The sequence below is a fragment of the Melospiza melodia genome, chromosome 8 (genome assembly GCF_035770615.1).
Source record: "Melospiza melodia melodia isolate bMelMel2 chromosome 8, bMelMel2.pri, whole genome shotgun sequence".
Lineage (NCBI taxonomy): Eukaryota > Metazoa > Chordata > Aves > Passeriformes > Passerellidae > Melospiza > Melospiza melodia.
In genome coordinates this window covers 26,695,967-26,712,568 of record NC_086201.1, presented here as the reverse complement: position 1 = coordinate 26,712,568, position 16,602 = coordinate 26,695,967, and the positions used below count along the sequence as shown (strand labels likewise).

At 40.4% G+C, this 16,602-nt stretch overlaps 2 protein-coding genes across 7 annotated transcripts in view; one reads left to right on the top strand and one right to left on the bottom strand.

Annotated features, from left to right (window-relative positions):
- HYCC2 (hyccin PI4KA lipid kinase complex subunit 2) overlaps nt 1-11,252 on the bottom strand; it is a 50,330-nt gene extending 39,078 nt beyond the window's left edge. For 3 of the 6 annotated variants that reach the window (XM_063162408.1, XM_063162412.1, XM_063162413.1), the window contains exons 1-2: nt 11,143-11,252; nt 10,585-10,628 (exon numbers count right to left, since the gene is read on the bottom strand). The gene's annotated coding sequence lies outside the window, so the exon portion shown is untranslated. Of the gene's footprint in view, nt 1-7,415; nt 7,548-10,584; nt 10,629-11,094 lie in introns of those variants that run through there. The other 3 variants (XM_063162409.1, XM_063162410.1, XM_063162411.1) reach the window with 3 other exon arrangements.
- Nucleotides 11,253-11,360: 108 nt separating this feature from the next.
- NDUFB3 (NADH:ubiquinone oxidoreductase subunit B3) lies at nt 11,361-14,498 on the top strand. Its single transcript, XM_063162416.1, has 3 exons — nt 11,361-11,498; nt 12,720-12,867; nt 14,234-14,498. The coding sequence occupies exons 2-3, from the start codon at nt 12,722-12,724 to the stop codon at nt 14,388-14,390; spliced, it is 303 nt and encodes a 100-aa protein (XP_063018486.1). The 5' UTR covers nt 11,361-11,498; nt 12,720-12,721; the 3' UTR covers nt 14,391-14,498.
- Nucleotides 14,499-16,602: the final 2,104 nt, after the last annotated feature.

Genomic DNA, 16,602 nt, shown 5'->3' with positions numbered 1-16,602 from the left:
CATGTATTTTTAAATAGGACACTAAGTTACTAACATATGTGGGGGTATTACTTGGGGAAGGTGTTTGGATGGTTTCTCTGGATGTTTTAATCTGAAATTTAAACAATCCTTTTTCTAGAGCAAAACTTCATATATAATATCTATAGGAACATGACATAAACACAGAAGAAACAACTTAAATCAACCCAATCTTTCATGCACCATATTAGGCAAGATTTTCCACAATATTTCTCATTTATCTAAGCTATAGGCCAGTATAAAAAATAAAGTAGTGTAAAACCACAACAGAACGAAACAGAGACAAAAAGAAAACTGCCTTCCACAGGTGCTTGATGACTCCAGTTGGAATACACAGCCTTTTTTCCTCCTTCCCTCAACACTGCAGAAACAAGAGCAGGATCTTAAATGCACACTACAATTTTCATACATGTTTTCTATTTATAACCTGAACAAAATTAAAAGTTTTTGTCAAATACTGTCCCAATGCATATTCAGAAAATTTGAGTCTTTCCAGGTTATGAAAAATTACAGATTTGACAGGCAGCACTGAAAATCCATGCAGCAAGCTTTACAGCTAAGCTTCCCCAAGTTTTTTTGTGTAGACAGGGAAGTGGAATTTATGTAGAGATGTTTAATTTTACAGTGTTCTAAGTTTTCAAACATATTTTCTTGCACTCCAAAAAACCTCACTGAGGACTCAATGTTCTAATCTTCAGGCACTTTTACATAACCTCATCCATACACAGAGACACTCTGGGTTGTTGTTTGTACTACTGAACAGTTTTCCTGCTAAAAAAAAAATAGAAAAAAAAGAAAAAACACCAACAAAACAAACCACCTTCAAAAGCAGTTGGTAAAACAGAGCTTTTCCTTTCCTCAAGTTTCTGGAATAAATTTACCATAGGTAGAAGACCATAGATGGCCTTATATGCAAACTTGTTAGGAGTTATACTACTACTTTTTGCAACATTAATCATCTTTGAGCAATTATTACATCTACTTCAAATGAAATTCACCCACATGAACTATACTAAACATAAACAGTTTCTCTAATCTTTTACAGGTACTGCCCATCTGGGCAACAGTTATGACCTTCTACTTTTTTATTAGTTACACTGGCATAGAGCAAATTCAGTTCATTCTCTTCAAACACAATCAAAAATTTTTAATCAAAGCCTGAGTTTAATTAAAAGCCTGTTCTGTTTCCCTATGCAATTGTGCTGATAGGGATCAGCAGCACTTACCAAAGTTCAAGCAGCAGGCACCTGAAATGCTAGATTACACATTTTTGGTGTAAGTAATGCACTCATCTTTCATGGAGCATGCTCCACAAAACAGTCTTTCAAGGGCAACTTAGAAGGTTTAGAAATACTGAGGTCATTGAAATGCACAGTGGACCTGCAGAGAGAACATGGAGTAACTTCTCAAAAAGTAGGGCTGATCCAGTATAAAGGCAAAAAAAAACTTGAAGAAAAACCCACACTGCCAAGAACAAGCCAAAACCAACGTGCACAGTTCACATGTGACTTCTTCAGCACATGAAAAAACTGTTCTGGAAATACACACCCAGACCTAACACCCCTGTACTTGCAATTATGTTCAGATTTGCAGGTTAAGATGATTACACCATAATTATTTCTTATCACTGAGCAGCAAGGGTTTCATACTTGGAGGGAAAATACTCATGGTTTTTGCCTTATCTGCCAGCTATCCAATTGGCACTTTAAGAAGATTTTCATAACATATTTTAACAATTATATTCTCTAATCAGTTTTATCTGTTTCATTTAAACTATTAAAACCAAGAAAATTGCAACTTAAACATTCCCCTGCAATAAAAAAGGAAATGCTAATAAAAGCCCTTTCCATTTTCTATAGATATGACACGTGTGCATAAACATGCAGAATTTACTCATAGCAACCTTAGATATATCAGAAAGCTCTAAAGTCTGCATTCAGAAAGACAAAGAGACAATAATTTCAATTTGTTCAAAGTCAGCACACGTTACTAAAGCAGAATGCTCCAGCAGTTCATAGAAATAGCAATAAAATTACTACTACTAGAATTCTGCATAAAGCCAAGAAAAGCCTGCATCCTTTCCCTGTACGAGAGATATTTGGTCCTTCCCACTGGAATATTAATTGGAAATATATCAAAACTTGATAGAGCTGACAACAGACAACACAGTAATTAAGGTTTCCTAATTAGCATGATAATGTCCACTTAAGATTTGTTCCCTCCTCTCTCTCACAAGATCAAAAATTTATTATCAAAATAAGCCATCAAGTCCAGGAGTTGGCAATCATGGGAGTATCATCAGCAGAGAAGGGCAATGGACCATCACACCCACACACATCTCCACCAGCCAAGTGTGACAAGGTTCCTGCAAAATGTTTCAGTCAAATGAAAGGAAGCTGTGCTGAAGCAGCTCTTTTCTAGCAGTTGACAGAAAAAAAAAAAAAGAAAAAGAAAAAGGCATAGCAGTCCACTTCCCCACTGACCAGCCAATCTTTAAGCTTTCTGTATTTATTAGAAAAAATTAGTATCTACAGGCACTCTATTTCAATTTTTTTGAACTTCCTTCTACTTTTCATATGTTGAACTACCTAGTTTTCTGTCTTTAGCACAGACCAGAACCTGCAAATCAAAGAAGAAGGGCACAGAGGAAATAACAGAACTAACCTTTGAACATTTAGTAAATTTTAAGTTGCCAAATAAAGGGGGGGGAGTGGAGGGGTGGCATAAAACACACTGTGACAATCAGCACAATACTCAATTACACAATTTCAGCAGCATCAATGCCAATTAGCATTGGCTGCTGACCCCTAATTTGGAATGCATCCACGATCTTAACCTGATTAGGACTTTGTGCACAACAAATGGGAAATCCTACTGTTGCACATTTATTTTTCTGCCTTAGGATCTTAAGTTTTACTCAATTTAAACACTGAAGTAGCTAGAGGGAAAAACTACAAGGTTAACATATAAGCATTATCATGGAATTTACTACAGCATCTTCAACCATTTCCCTAAAAATGTCAGGGTTTATTTTTGGGGTAATTAAGCATGTTAAAAACTAGATATATAGGGCTAACATTTTAATTTAAATTAAGAAGTAAAATTAGTGCTGTAGTTTTAGTTATGTAAAATGCAACATTAATTGTGAAAAACCATATTAACATATTAAACCTGCAGCTAACTGAAGGGATTTAATCTATAGAGAGGAAAAAGCAAAGCAGGTAGTCTCTCTCTCAGTGTGTAACACCATGATTCCTGGGACACAAGGGATGTGGAACACAGCTGCCATTTGAATGATTTAAACATCCAGATGCCCCAGTAACATTTTGCTATGAGGAAACAAATGCAACAAAGTCACAAATTGCAACAAATGCATTTTTCTGAGGAAACGAATGCAACAAAGTCACAAATGCAACAAAGACACAAATTGCAACATCAAACACAGTTTCATTTCTGCACCCACAAGGAATAACTGCAGGAGTATTTTCACCACAGATGCAGAAAAGGTGCATATTCTGAAGGTAGCAATTGTACCATGCATAGTCCAAGTCCACTCAACACCTGCATAAGCAAAAGAGCATCTCAGTTATTTCTGCAATTGGTCCTTTGGAGACACAAAGACAACAAGCCATGCCTAAACTGTTTCAAAATTTTTATTTGCTGTCTCAACTTCTAAGATAAACTGTAGAGAGAAGAAAGAAAATCTTGTTCTCTCCTTCTCCCCAAACAAACAAAAAGCAAGCTAGGAGTTTTCTTATTCAATAGATAAACAGAAGCTTCTCAAACTCATGTGGTGTTTACACTAACAGGGGTGAAGGCAAAGCTGAAGACTCAGAAGACATGAAACAAGTCTTGGCAGACACACAGAGCTAAGCAAGCAGAAAGGCAGTAGCCTGTTCAATGGAGAGCCATGCAATGCATGTGACACCTGTGATTTTAAGGAAAGGTTGCTGTCACAGGATGTCTATGAAAATAAACAGTGCAGAAATGCAGTTTATGAATGCTTAGCTGAAATCCATTTAGTATTTTAGTTATTTCTTTTCTATTTGCATTCAAGTTAACCTCCAGTCCAAGACTCCTATCTCTATTTGTACGTCCATAGCTAACACAGAACTGTTTCAGAGATTTTCATGAAGCTCTTGCCACTCTGATATGGCAAGATTTGCACTGCAGTCCATTAACATAAGGGAAGCTTTCAGAATGGCTCATATGAAGTCTAACAAAATTATCATCTCTCTTCCCAAGAAATTGCCACAAATATGGTTTAGTAACTTCCAGAAGCTTAAGGATGCTACTATTTGAAATTATTGCACAGATGCAACACTGGAGATCATCAAGTATGGTGGTTTGTCAATTACATAACTACCAAACACAACAAATACATAATTAACAATCTAGAAGCAGTTTTGGAAGCTCAGCAATTTTGTCTAAGGCTTGTTCTAAGTTAAGAACAAGAAACAAGCACCTGAAAAAACCCCAAACCCACAGGCATAAGAATCTAGTAATTTTTCCACTTCACATTTAAACCCCCCTTGCTCTCCCCGTGTCCATATTTAGCTTACATCTCTGTGCTGTTTTGGCTCAACAAAACATCTTTAAAAAAAAAAACGGGGAATGGAAAGTTCTCCACTGTTACACAAAGAAATATGAGCTTGTGCTGGGATAAATCCTTTGTCAGCATGCCTTACATTTCTATGTAAAAGGGCACATTACTATCACTTAAACTCAATCACTTCTTACACAACTTCTTGTGTAAGATGACTACAGCGAATGGACTTTAACCAATCATCTGTCCATCCCACTGCTGCAGATACTAAAGACCAGTACAACATCCATTCCAGGTAGGGAGCTTTTGTTAATTACTATTTTTAACTGGGTGTGTTTCCAACCCTAAAGCATGAGGAAGCACAGTGATACACAGAAGCATCAAGTGTCCTTTCAAAACAAGTATACCTCTAACCCAGAGCAATAACCAGATATCAGAACTCAAAGTTGAGCATTTCGATTTTCGTTCTTTGCCCTGCTCTGATGGCATGTCCCAGGGTGCTTGATAAATTGCTCACTCCACCCCCTCTATAACTAAGTTTACATAAAAGCCTCCTACCTTCTGAAACATGTCTTGTCTAAAATGTGATTGACCCTCATGTTCAGCCATCACAGTGATAAATGGGATGGTGGAATCACCACTGTAGCTTACACATGGGGTACACCAGTCTTAAGATACCACACCTCCACAAAGGACATGTTTAAAATAATTCATTCTAATTCTAGCTGATTTTTCACATGCAGGAAATACAATATTCAGATTTACAGATACAAGCTAACTTGAGCTTCTTCTGCAACAAATCTGTTATTCTTATGCCCATGTGTTTCCACAATCTTGTGCTTAGGATATTTAGGAAAGTTACTTGAGTAAGTACTATGGACTTCTTCATAACCTTTTCTAAATCAACTTTTTTACCTTGTGGCCCTATTCCAAACCAGAACTGAGGGAGGCATGCAGAGGGGCTGCTCTCCAGCCTCTCCTTAAGCTCAACATACCCTTGAACCTAAAGGAAATAGAAAAGACAAAGCAGAAAATAAGAGGAGATGCAAAGAAGAAACAGACACCAGAAGTCTCAGAAAAAAACCAAACTATTTGAATAAAAAGAAAATACATTAAGATAGGAAGGAAAAATGCAAGCAAATTTTACACATATTTCTGCTCATTATCTTTCAATCCCATATCTTCTCAGCTGAATGGCCATGAAAAATAAGATTATTCTTTTAAATTCTCTCATTGTCTTTCCAGATAGATGTCAAATAATTCCTCCAGTTCACATATGGGTCAAGGCAAGGCAGAAGAGGGGAGGAAGATCCTAAATAAAATTACAATTAAAAATTTAGAAACTACTAAATACAGGGAATGGAAGCAGAAAAATATTCCAGACTTCTCAATTTTGCCCTGTATGAATCAGCAAACTGCAGTCATGCAGTCTGCACAAATGTCCATGTCACACATTTCAGTTAAGCAGAATTCAGAGGAACAGCAACGTGGAACTATTTAAAGAACTCACAAACCATACACGATGCAGACACCATGAAAGGAGATCTAAACATTTCAGGTTTTGAAGAAACAGAGTAATTACAATAAAAACACAGTAAGATTAGCTAGAGTATGGAGATTACACACAGAAACACACACTCTGCACTTTTGGAATGCTAGCCAAATGCTTGTGTAACAATACAATATAAAATAAGAAGCCATTAACTACTTTGTCCTGTAGAAAAAAAAGCCCCACAGAATATACAGATAGAAGAATTCCTGGAAGAATGTTTTAACATATTTGAACTGCACCAACCATCTCCATCAGGCCCTGTGCAGAACAATGTTACACAGCCAGGGAATTTGGTGTTTTTCAATGTCAAATGATAGCAGTGATAATCATTTTTAAGAGATAAATAAATAAATAGTTTACCACTTCGCAGTAGTTATACACCAAACATTTCTCTCTCCCAGTGGGATCTCTTTTCAAATGCCACTGGCTCTCTATTTTCAGGCAAACTTAATAAATTTGACCATAAAAATCTGTATTTCTCTCCAGAATCACACCACAAGGGCAAGGCAGCAGATCTGACACAGGCAGTGGGCAGCAGAGGCAAGCTGGACTGCCTGCAGAACAGAAAACAACCAAGGAAGACTGAAGAAGTGACAAGTGACTAGCCAATGGTACTTTTGTCTTTCACTAATTATCTGAATTGATTAATAATAAAACATCCATTGAACCCAGTGCCCAAATTAATTATATTTGATAGAAAAATGTAACATTAACAGAAGAAAGAAAAATTCCTGTGTGGCCATTCACCATACAATAAAAAGTTTTTACTATTATGGATAACCAGCAGCACAGAGTGAAACAGTTTGCAAACTATACACTATTTTAGCCAGTCCCTGATCTTGGTTTTTATGTTCTCTTCTTTGTAGCACAGCTGGCAATACAGAATTTTGTTTTCCAGTTGGGTTTTCCTAAATGACTATATTTTATTTCATTAGAAGTGCCCCTCTACCTCTTGAGCTTTTATTTGAAGCTTAAAAACGAAAGTCAGAATTCTATACAAACAAAGGAGATCCACTGAGTTGCTCCATAAATCTGTCCTATGACTAAATTAAAAAAAGACACTTGAATTATTTGTCTTGCTATTAGAAGCAGGAATTATCCAAACAAAGGTGCGGAGAGAAAAATTCAACCATTTTGCCATTTTATCTACAGTGAGTTATACAAGCATAAACTCTAACTACATTCTTACTCAAACAAAACCTGTAGAAAACAGCATTAAATAAGTCAAGAATTATTTCTCACACTTGCTCTGTTTGGAAATGAAAATAACTGAGTGAAGTAGCAGTCAAACTATACTACCTGTGACTGTCTCTGCTCAGAGCAGTTCTGCCTGGAAGGGATTTTTTCAGTGATTATTATATGGCACACATGTCCTCCGAGAAGACTCAGCTGGGGAAGCCTCCACCTTCACTTCTTGATACTCGTTTGTATCTTAATACAAGGAAACAAGCATCAAGAAAAATAATGGAATCAAAAATTCTTTTCCAGCCCAGACAAGTCTTTGAGGGAACACATGACCCAGGTCTTTAAAGATTCTCAGCTCATATTAAACTGCTTGGTAAAGTGCAAACAGGTCTGCCTCTCCTCGTACAGAAAACAGGGAGTATCACATGAAGTTCTCAGGTAACAGCTCAGAGCAGAGCAGAGGAATGACTTACTGACACCCCACATGAAGTGCAGCTCTTATTGACAGAAAACATGGTAGCTGCAAAAACCATACAGGGGCCCTAAAGTTTTTACGTGTTAGGTATGTCCATGAAACAAAAATCCATACAACACATCATCCCCCCTGAGACTGGGAGAGCTGTCCAAGGGGTAACCCTATATTCTAGACAAGAGTGTAAGAGCAAAGCACCTCTGTCAAATGAGCACCTGCTGAGCTGTGGCAGAGGAGCAGAACTCAGAACAATGATCCTGACACATCCCAGGGTCTCAGAGCCTTAGGCTTCAGCAGAGAATAACAGATCAGACCAGTGTGGCTGCTCCTGGGAAGAATGGTCTTTATGTTGCCCAAATAGAACACCCCAAACAAAGACCAACCCACCAGCAAACAAACATCATAAACAGAAAGAAACTAAGACTAGTGTTCCAGCCCATCACTGCTCTAAAACAGAGGTGAAACAGTGACTGTGATACTGCCCATAAAATATTTAGCTCTCTAGTGATGCCTGAGAAGATAATTTCCTTCCCCACCATTCACTGAGTGCATTTTTAAAAAGCATTCAAAGAAACCAAGGTGAACCAAAGAAAGATCTTTTCCAATCTTATCGTAATTAAGGCAGCATCAACCATTTCATTCAAATGACAAGAGGCTTCCAACGACATAACTGACTACTAATACAACACCACAGGAAGTAACATGCAATTTCAGGGGGAAAAGGATGCAATATTTAACTAGTTCAAATATGTCTTCTGATATTAAAGGGGAAAAAAGCAAAAGAACAACCCCACAACCCTTTCTTATCATCTCAAAACTGCAAACAGTTGAAGCCACTGTCAGTCACACAGCTCTCTACTCCAGCAAACAATTATGAAGAGCACAGCAAACACTGTCCAGTGCTAGAGAGAATACTGGATGCACAGGCAGAGAAGAGTGGTTCCTATAATGACTCTCACAATCTGCTAATCCAGAATGCACAGCAACACAAATTGCTGGAAACATGGACTTTTGAAAGCTATCCAAGAAACCCTGCAGCCTTCCTCTAGCTCAACAGCACAAGCAGGAATCCCAGCAAATCATAACTAGCATGGCTGCATACAAGCTAAAATAACTTTATCCTAGAACACCAAATCTTTGCAGTAATTATCACCACAACTAATTATTAATAATAATAAAATAGTGCACAAAAAAACCCCACCAACTGCATAAATCACAAAATGTACTGATTATTTGTACATGGAGTTTCAACGACCTTTCCCTCCTAGAGGACATTCAGTTGTTTGTTGGGGTTCTTTTACACAATATAGAAACTTCTTTTATGTTATTTCCTTCTGCATATTATTGATTTCTTCAGACTGACACTGTAATTATGGTGAAGCTTCCTTCTCAAAACACACTGTAGCAACACTTCTAGGCCCCTTGAAATTATGCAGACTCACTTACTTGAGGATACAGCATCAAAGAGCTTACTATATTCCCAAAATATCACATCCCTCATATTTGCAGCCTTATTTTTTAAAGAGTATAGACCATTCTGAAAGAAAAGGAAACACAGGAAGCAGAACATGGTAGAGCAGATCAACTGGCTGCACAAGGTTTTTCTTACCATGAGTTATGTACTTGGGGGGTGAGGGGGACAGCAAAAACAGCTACTGAAAACCTTGTTAAACTTTTAAACCTATTAAACAATTGCGTTCATGCACAACAGATCCCACAAAGCCAATGCTCTGGGATCAGAACTGAATGTCCCTGGTAACACACTCAGCAATACCAGCATAATTTTGTGTGGAATATTCAAGTCAGGCTTCTAAGCACCAAGAAAACTAAACAAAATAAACAAAAAAAACACCAACAAATAATAAGGAAAAAAAAGCACCAAACATACATAAAACTGTGAGTTTTTATCTTTCTCTCAAAGCATAAAACCAAGGTTATCTGGTATCTGACATGTCTATGGGTCACTGAAAAAAAATTCTGAGAAAAATATACACATTCCTCAGCACCACTGGACTTTGGACACATACACATTAACTTTCAGCCACAGCAAGAGACAAGAAATATTTTGCAAGTCTCTGACAGAACTGCATTCTCTGTAAGACAGGGATTTAAGCACCTCACAAATAAAGAGCCAACAATTCCAACCCCCATACATTACAGAAAAACAAATGTGTGTCTTCTCTTCCTGAGAAGACTGCTCTGAATCTTCCAGACTTTATCTCACAGTGAAAAACATTCACTGCTGAAGCCAGACTGAGGCAGTCTGGATTAAACAGATGGCACTCTATTTAGAACAGTTTCACTGTTAATAACATGATAATGGCATTCCTCCTGGAAATCTTCTCATGCACTTCCAATATTCCCATTAAGAAACCCTGAAACCCAGAAGTCGATTTCCATCATAATATATTGGAAAAAGGCACTGCAGTCTACCCTGAAATTTCACTGGCATCATGCTGTAATGTTTACTCTCATGTTAATAGGAGTATCAAAAATTAATAGAACAGTTTGCATTCTGCTAAAAAGAAACAATATTGTATTGCATACAACTGAGAAGTAATTAAAGTCTTCATAAGTCACTGACTGTGTAGTTAACTTTTACCAGTTTCTTTCCAGATGAAGCAGACTATGTGCTCAAGTTTGACAAACACAAAAATAATTGTAATTAAGCAGATACTAAGGCAATTGACACTTCACAGTCCCACAGCCACACATGCAAAGCGCCGAGCTCCCGACACCAGCACTCAGTGAAACCAAGGCACCGCCTCGCTCAGGAGGCAGTTGTCAAAAGAATGCCTCACTTTCCCTTACCTTTCAGTGCACTGCCAGGATTTCGGGACGCCTCCCCGCTTCTCCTACGGAAACAAACAGCAGTGTTCTTTTAGGACAAACCCACTGAAAGCCGAAACTCGGCTCCCGGCGCCAGCCGGGCTCGCTGCGAGCTCCGATTTCTCCCGCAGCTTCTCCCCGCGCCGAAGCGCGCCCCGAGGGCTGGCAGCGAGCGGGCACTGCCCGGGCCCGCCGCCGCTCCCCGCGGCCAGGGGGAGGGCCGGGGCTTACATAACCGGGGAGGGGGCGGCTGTCCGAGCCAGGGGAGCCCCAGGGGGCGGCAGGAGAGGGAGCGGAGCCGCAGGGGCACGAGAGGGAACGCGAGCGGCGCCGCCGGCGCGACTGCCGGGAACGCTTCGCGCCCCCGCACGCACAGCCCCTGCGGCGCTCCCGTCCCTGCCCGCACGCCGGCAGCGCAGAGGGCGGCGGGCAGCCCGCGGAGGGGGGGAGATCCCGTTCCCGGTGCCGACCCTCACCCCGCCGCCCCCTCACCCCGCTCTCCTCCTCCGCCGCCACCTCCAGACACCGCCAGCCCCGCACCTCAGCAACGCGCCCGCCCATTGGGCCACGCCCCCCGCAAGAAGCCGCGCACTGATTGGGCGCCTTCCGCTCCGCCGCTGCTTCCCCCGGCGCCTCAGCCCGAGCCGGCGGCGCCGTTCCTGGTGCGGGCCTGTCCCGCGGGGCCGTGCCGGGAGCGCTGCGGGGCACAGGCACGGGGAGGGGATCAGAGGGCGGCTCCACGGCCCCCGTGTCCGCGCCGGGCCAGCGGGAAGGGCCGGACCGAAAGTTTCGCGGAACCTGCGTGGCTTGCTCGCGCTTTCCGTAGCGGCTGGTCCAGGGCTGTGTTCCGGTTCCGGGTGGCGGCCGCGTCCTGAGCAGGGTCGCGGAGCGGGCAGGTACCGCGGGCGGGGCTGGCACCGACACCGACACCGATACCGGGCCGCGCTGCTGCCGCCGCCGGGCAGGGCAGGCGGGGCGGGATGGGGCTGGGGCTGGGGTGGCTGTCAGTGCGCGCTGTGCCCTCCCTGCCCCGCTCCGTCCGACCTCTGGGCACAGCTGCGCTGGCTCTGCGGGCAGAGAGCGCCCGGCCGGCGCTGCAGCACAGCCCGCTGGCCGCGGCGTTACCTTCCCTCTTGTAAAACGTGAATACTGGGGGAGAGGGGCCTTGGGTTTCTAGCACAGGGCTGGAGCCTGGCATCTAATTTAGGAGGAGCTTTTCGGGTAATGACAGCGTTAAGGCTGCTCTCCAGGTTTTCTCAGGCAGCGAAATCTGTCTGCTTGCCTTCGCGGCTTGGAGTCATCTTCAAGAGTTACAGGCTTTTGAAATTGCATCCTGCATTCCAGTCAGTGATCTAAAAGTGAATCTGTTCTTGCTACCTGATAGGTGTTAAAATGGGAAACCTTGCCTCAACGAAGACTCAGGTGCTTTATGAAAATGGAGCCTTAAAAGCTATCATTTTCTTCTGGTCCTTAATCATCTCACTGAAAATGTTCCACTTCACATCTGTTTTTAAAGACAAGCTTAATATTTTTGTAGTTGCCCAAGGTGTATGTAAATAGAGCATACATTTTTCAGCCTTATCAAGCAATGGGTAAGGTGCATCTCCTTGTCCATGCATCTCTCCTGGCCCTGTTTAATGTCACACTTGTATCTGACTGAACTGGAGGCAGCTGAAAAGGATCTGAGGAGCCAAGTCTTTGTTTTTCTTCAGAGCTTAGCAATCACAGCTTTCCCACACTTAAGTCAGAAATTTTTACTCTGAACTCTTTGTGATTTTTCTGGAAAGTCTGAAAGTCTGGAAGTGGGGGGCTGGTGTTGCTGAAGTGCATTTATAGACATGGAAACCATTGGTTTTCTTACACTCTTCTCTGGCACAGAGGGCTGACATAGGTTGTATGGATGTAGCAACGGTTGTGACTTAAGCACAGTGATGTTTAAGTTTGCTTTACTGCATGTAATCACCCAGCTCTGAAACACAGCACAAAGTCCCTTGGCTCTTTGTTCTCTGTTTCTTCTTGTCGCCTCCCTGTTTTTCCTGTACAGGGGATTGTTCTTTGCAGGTGTATAAAAACAAGATGGTGCTCTCTGCCAAGTAACAAACTGACCTTTTCCCCAGGTATGGGACACGGAGGTGACCACGGCCACGGGCACGGCCATGACAAAGTGGAGCTGCCTGACTACAGGCAGTGGAAGGTGGAGGGGACTCCCCTCGAGGAGGTGCAGAGGAGGCTGGCAAAGAGGGGGCTGAGGGACCCCTGGGCTCGGTAAGTGAAGAGCCTCAGAAATCATCCTGATGTGGCATCTGCTGGCATCAGCCAGACCTTGGCATTGTAGGTAACTCCTTCTTCGGTAAAAGCAGTGCAAATTATCAGCATTTCAGTAAAGTCTGAAGGGGATTGAGCCAATCATATGAAGGTTCAAATAAAGAAAAAAGCATGAGATGATTCCTTCTGAATTTCTTAAATTTCATGTAAAGTCATATGTCAATTCTATAGGACAGTACAAGCATCATGCCAATTTTCCTTAACAAGTGAGAAATTAAGGTATCATGCTACTTGCTCCAGTAGTCTGGCAGGAGATTGTATTATTAATGTCTTGCACCACAAATCTTCAAAGCCACCCTCTCCAGAGCTCCCTCTCCTTTGGTATGCCGAGTTCATTTTTACAGGGAATCTGCTTTCAACCTTTATGGCAAATGCACATTAATGTACATATTAAATACAAGATAAGCTTTGTGAAAGATGCTACATTTGGAAACTTTATATCAATTAGACCCTATACTGGCACCTAGGAGCTATTCTTCCATGCCAGTGTGCTTTCATCCTGAGTCACAAAATCCATCTGCACAAAAGGATTATCTGTGAACATAAATGTCTGCCCCCCTTGGTTTAAACCCTGGTATTTTCTCCCCAAATTACAGTTTTTATTTTATTGCTTAGTTATTTTTCCTTTTCTTAAGGACTTTTGAGTCCTTGCAAGAGACAAATTACACCCATGTCCATAGATTACACTGGTTGTGCTATAAATAAATAAATATTTGTAGTCAGAGCAGTGATTAATGTTTCAATAATAATGGAGGTCAAAAACAGCAAGGCAAAACGGTGAAGTTTGCACATACTCTGTAGCTCAAGCTAAACACCATCTTCTCAGTCTTTCTTGTTAAAATCATGTGACTCTCATATAGCTGTGTTGTATTGTGAAACAGAAAGTGCCTCCACACTGAGATGAGCTATCTGTGGATTGTAAGATTTCACTGTGCTGCATACTGTCTAGCACAGTGACTAGCCTTTGTAGATAGTCCAATCCATGTTAGTGCTAGTGGGCTCTGATTTGGTACAGACTAAAAACAGAAGAGTACAATTACATGATTTTGAGGAGGTGATTCTGTTCCTATAATTGTGTTGTTTGCTGGCAGTACTTGTATCTCAAGTTATATGGTAAGGGTTAGAGTTCCTATCACGAACTTTACTTGTAATTCCTGATACTTAAATGACAGAACATATTGTACAGCCTCAATGTCTATCTAATTGAAATATCTTCATCATTCTTTAATATATTTATATTCTTGTTAATCTGTATCACAGTGGCTCCCCTGATCTTTTTTCCCTTTGGTTTCATTTTCCTTTCTAGTAATGAAGCGTGGAGGTACCAGGGTGGCTTTGCAAGACCTATCACCGTAACAGAAATCTTTACCAGGGGATTCAAGTGGGGAGCTGCAGCTTTCGTCATAGCTCTGGCCATTGAATATTCACTGTTTCCTCCAAAGAAGAATGGAGGCCACCACTGAAGATCAAATATGACAACTTAATACTTATTAATCATAAGTTGAAGCATACATAAGCCTGCTGCTCACTCTGTACTTATAATATGCATATTAAAGTCTATCACAGGCAAACCAGTGTTTCTTTGATCTTATTATACTCCTGTAGAAGGATCAAAAAACATGGCCAGAGCAATTTAACTGGCTTCGATCTGGGGGGAAAAAACCACCCCAGGATGGCTCTTGGGTTTGCTCTACTGTCCTTTAAAGAGCAAGATAAACTATCACACCAGCTCTTTCCAAGCCCTGCCTTGATTCTGTTAAATGAAATTGAGAAGTTTGTTGGTTTTAAGAGAAAATTTGTACCATATTTATTACAGGTTTAATAACTATTATTTCCTAGTAAGTAGTAATGAATGACTTGTAATTTCTTAGAAGTGTTGGTTAGTATTTGCTCTTATGTCTCCAAATAAAAATAAATATTAACTTAAAGCTTTAAAACCAACTCCAGACTGCCTCAAAGTATATGAAAGTACCAAAGCTTATACTTAACTCTATTGAACAATTAGCCTGGCAGACACTATGCACCAGAATAATCTGCTGTGTAATATCTAGACATCAAAAATTACATTGCTGCCAAAAGTAGAATAAAATAAACGTTTAACTCAGCAATAACTGTACCTTACCCTAAAATGTCTTCCACCATACTTGACTGTAATGTTAAAAAAGAGAACAATTTTTTGCTCTGGTGTATTTATAGATTTATTTATTTTTACATCTAGTCTCTTTTAGCAATTTGTTTTAAATGTCCTGGTTTTCTGTAAATTATCTTAACAGCTTCTGGACTGCTTTAAGAATGCCTGGATTGAATACTAAAGCAGAAAAAGACCTGTGGGCAGTATATGTCCTCTGCGGTACCAGAGGTACCAGGAATTATAATTGTCTGAATATCCTACTGTAAATTTTGTTATGTTATGCCATTAGTAACAAAGTAAGGAGGCTATGTTACATAGCACAAACAACAGGACACCCATCACTGAAATGAAAAGCAAAATTAGACAAGTGAGAAATGGTTAATGCCACTAAATAATCACATAGTATACTTCCATGGTGAAGAAATTGATGTTTTTAAACAATCCTGTCACAAATTGCAAGTTTACAAAAAAGTTGAAGGTTCTACCAAAACATGGCTAAAATCTCTTTTTTTTTAAACATACATATTCACACGCAATCCTTCTGAGTGGGATTATAATAGAGCTTTATTTTTAGAGCCAATAAACAACATCTGCTACTGTGTGAGTGCAGATGTACAGTTCAGTGGAGTTTGTCATCTTTGTATGACATTGCTCAAGGCACTGTTCATAGTGCAAACACTCATTTTAGTAAACTCTTGCTTAATTCGTTTCTCAAACATTCCTATCCAGCTGCATCATTCCCTGAAAAACCAAGAACCTACTGTGTAAGATCTGTTGCACAAAAAATTTCTATTGTCCCTTAGGTACTCTTACCCAGAATATGCATTTTCAATGGCTGGTACTCACTGCTTGTTTTCTATCTGGCTCCAAGACAACTTTCTAGGGAGTACTGAATTTCAGATGTCTGTTCAGGAAAATAAGTAACAGAGTAACGTACTACAATGTTAATAATTTGTACTGATTTGTTACTGAAGTTAATAATTACATGAAGTAGAATGAGTCTTTTCAAATGGTATAAGCCTGCCACTTCACTGATATAGCAAACATATCAAGCATATTCAATTAGGCAATACTAGTTTTGGTAAAATTTATGCATTTGTGAATTAAAGTGGTATCATTTGGTGGTTTAATAGCCAGATGGCAGCCACCACCCTAAATGACTGTCTTTAATTTATGATGAATATATTTTGCTAATTTTGCAAAATACATCTCACCATTATTACACATACAATACTCATAAATATTTTATTTCACTGGTATAATAATACCAATCCTGCCTGGGGATGGAATATTTCTTGTGTATTAAAATAATAGTACCAAATGTGTCTTCACTGTAACCATAGCAATGTCTGTCCTTATATGAGAACAGCCTTTCTACCAGCACAGATATTTTACAGTGCAAAAACCAGGGTCACAAACAGCAGTGGCACCAGCAGGTGAAGAACATACATTATTGTAATACCAGACAGGAAACTCTTTTTGAATCACAAAGTCTGAAAAATAAAAATGATGCTCCACTCTTTGTGTGGAACAGATCCAAGGAG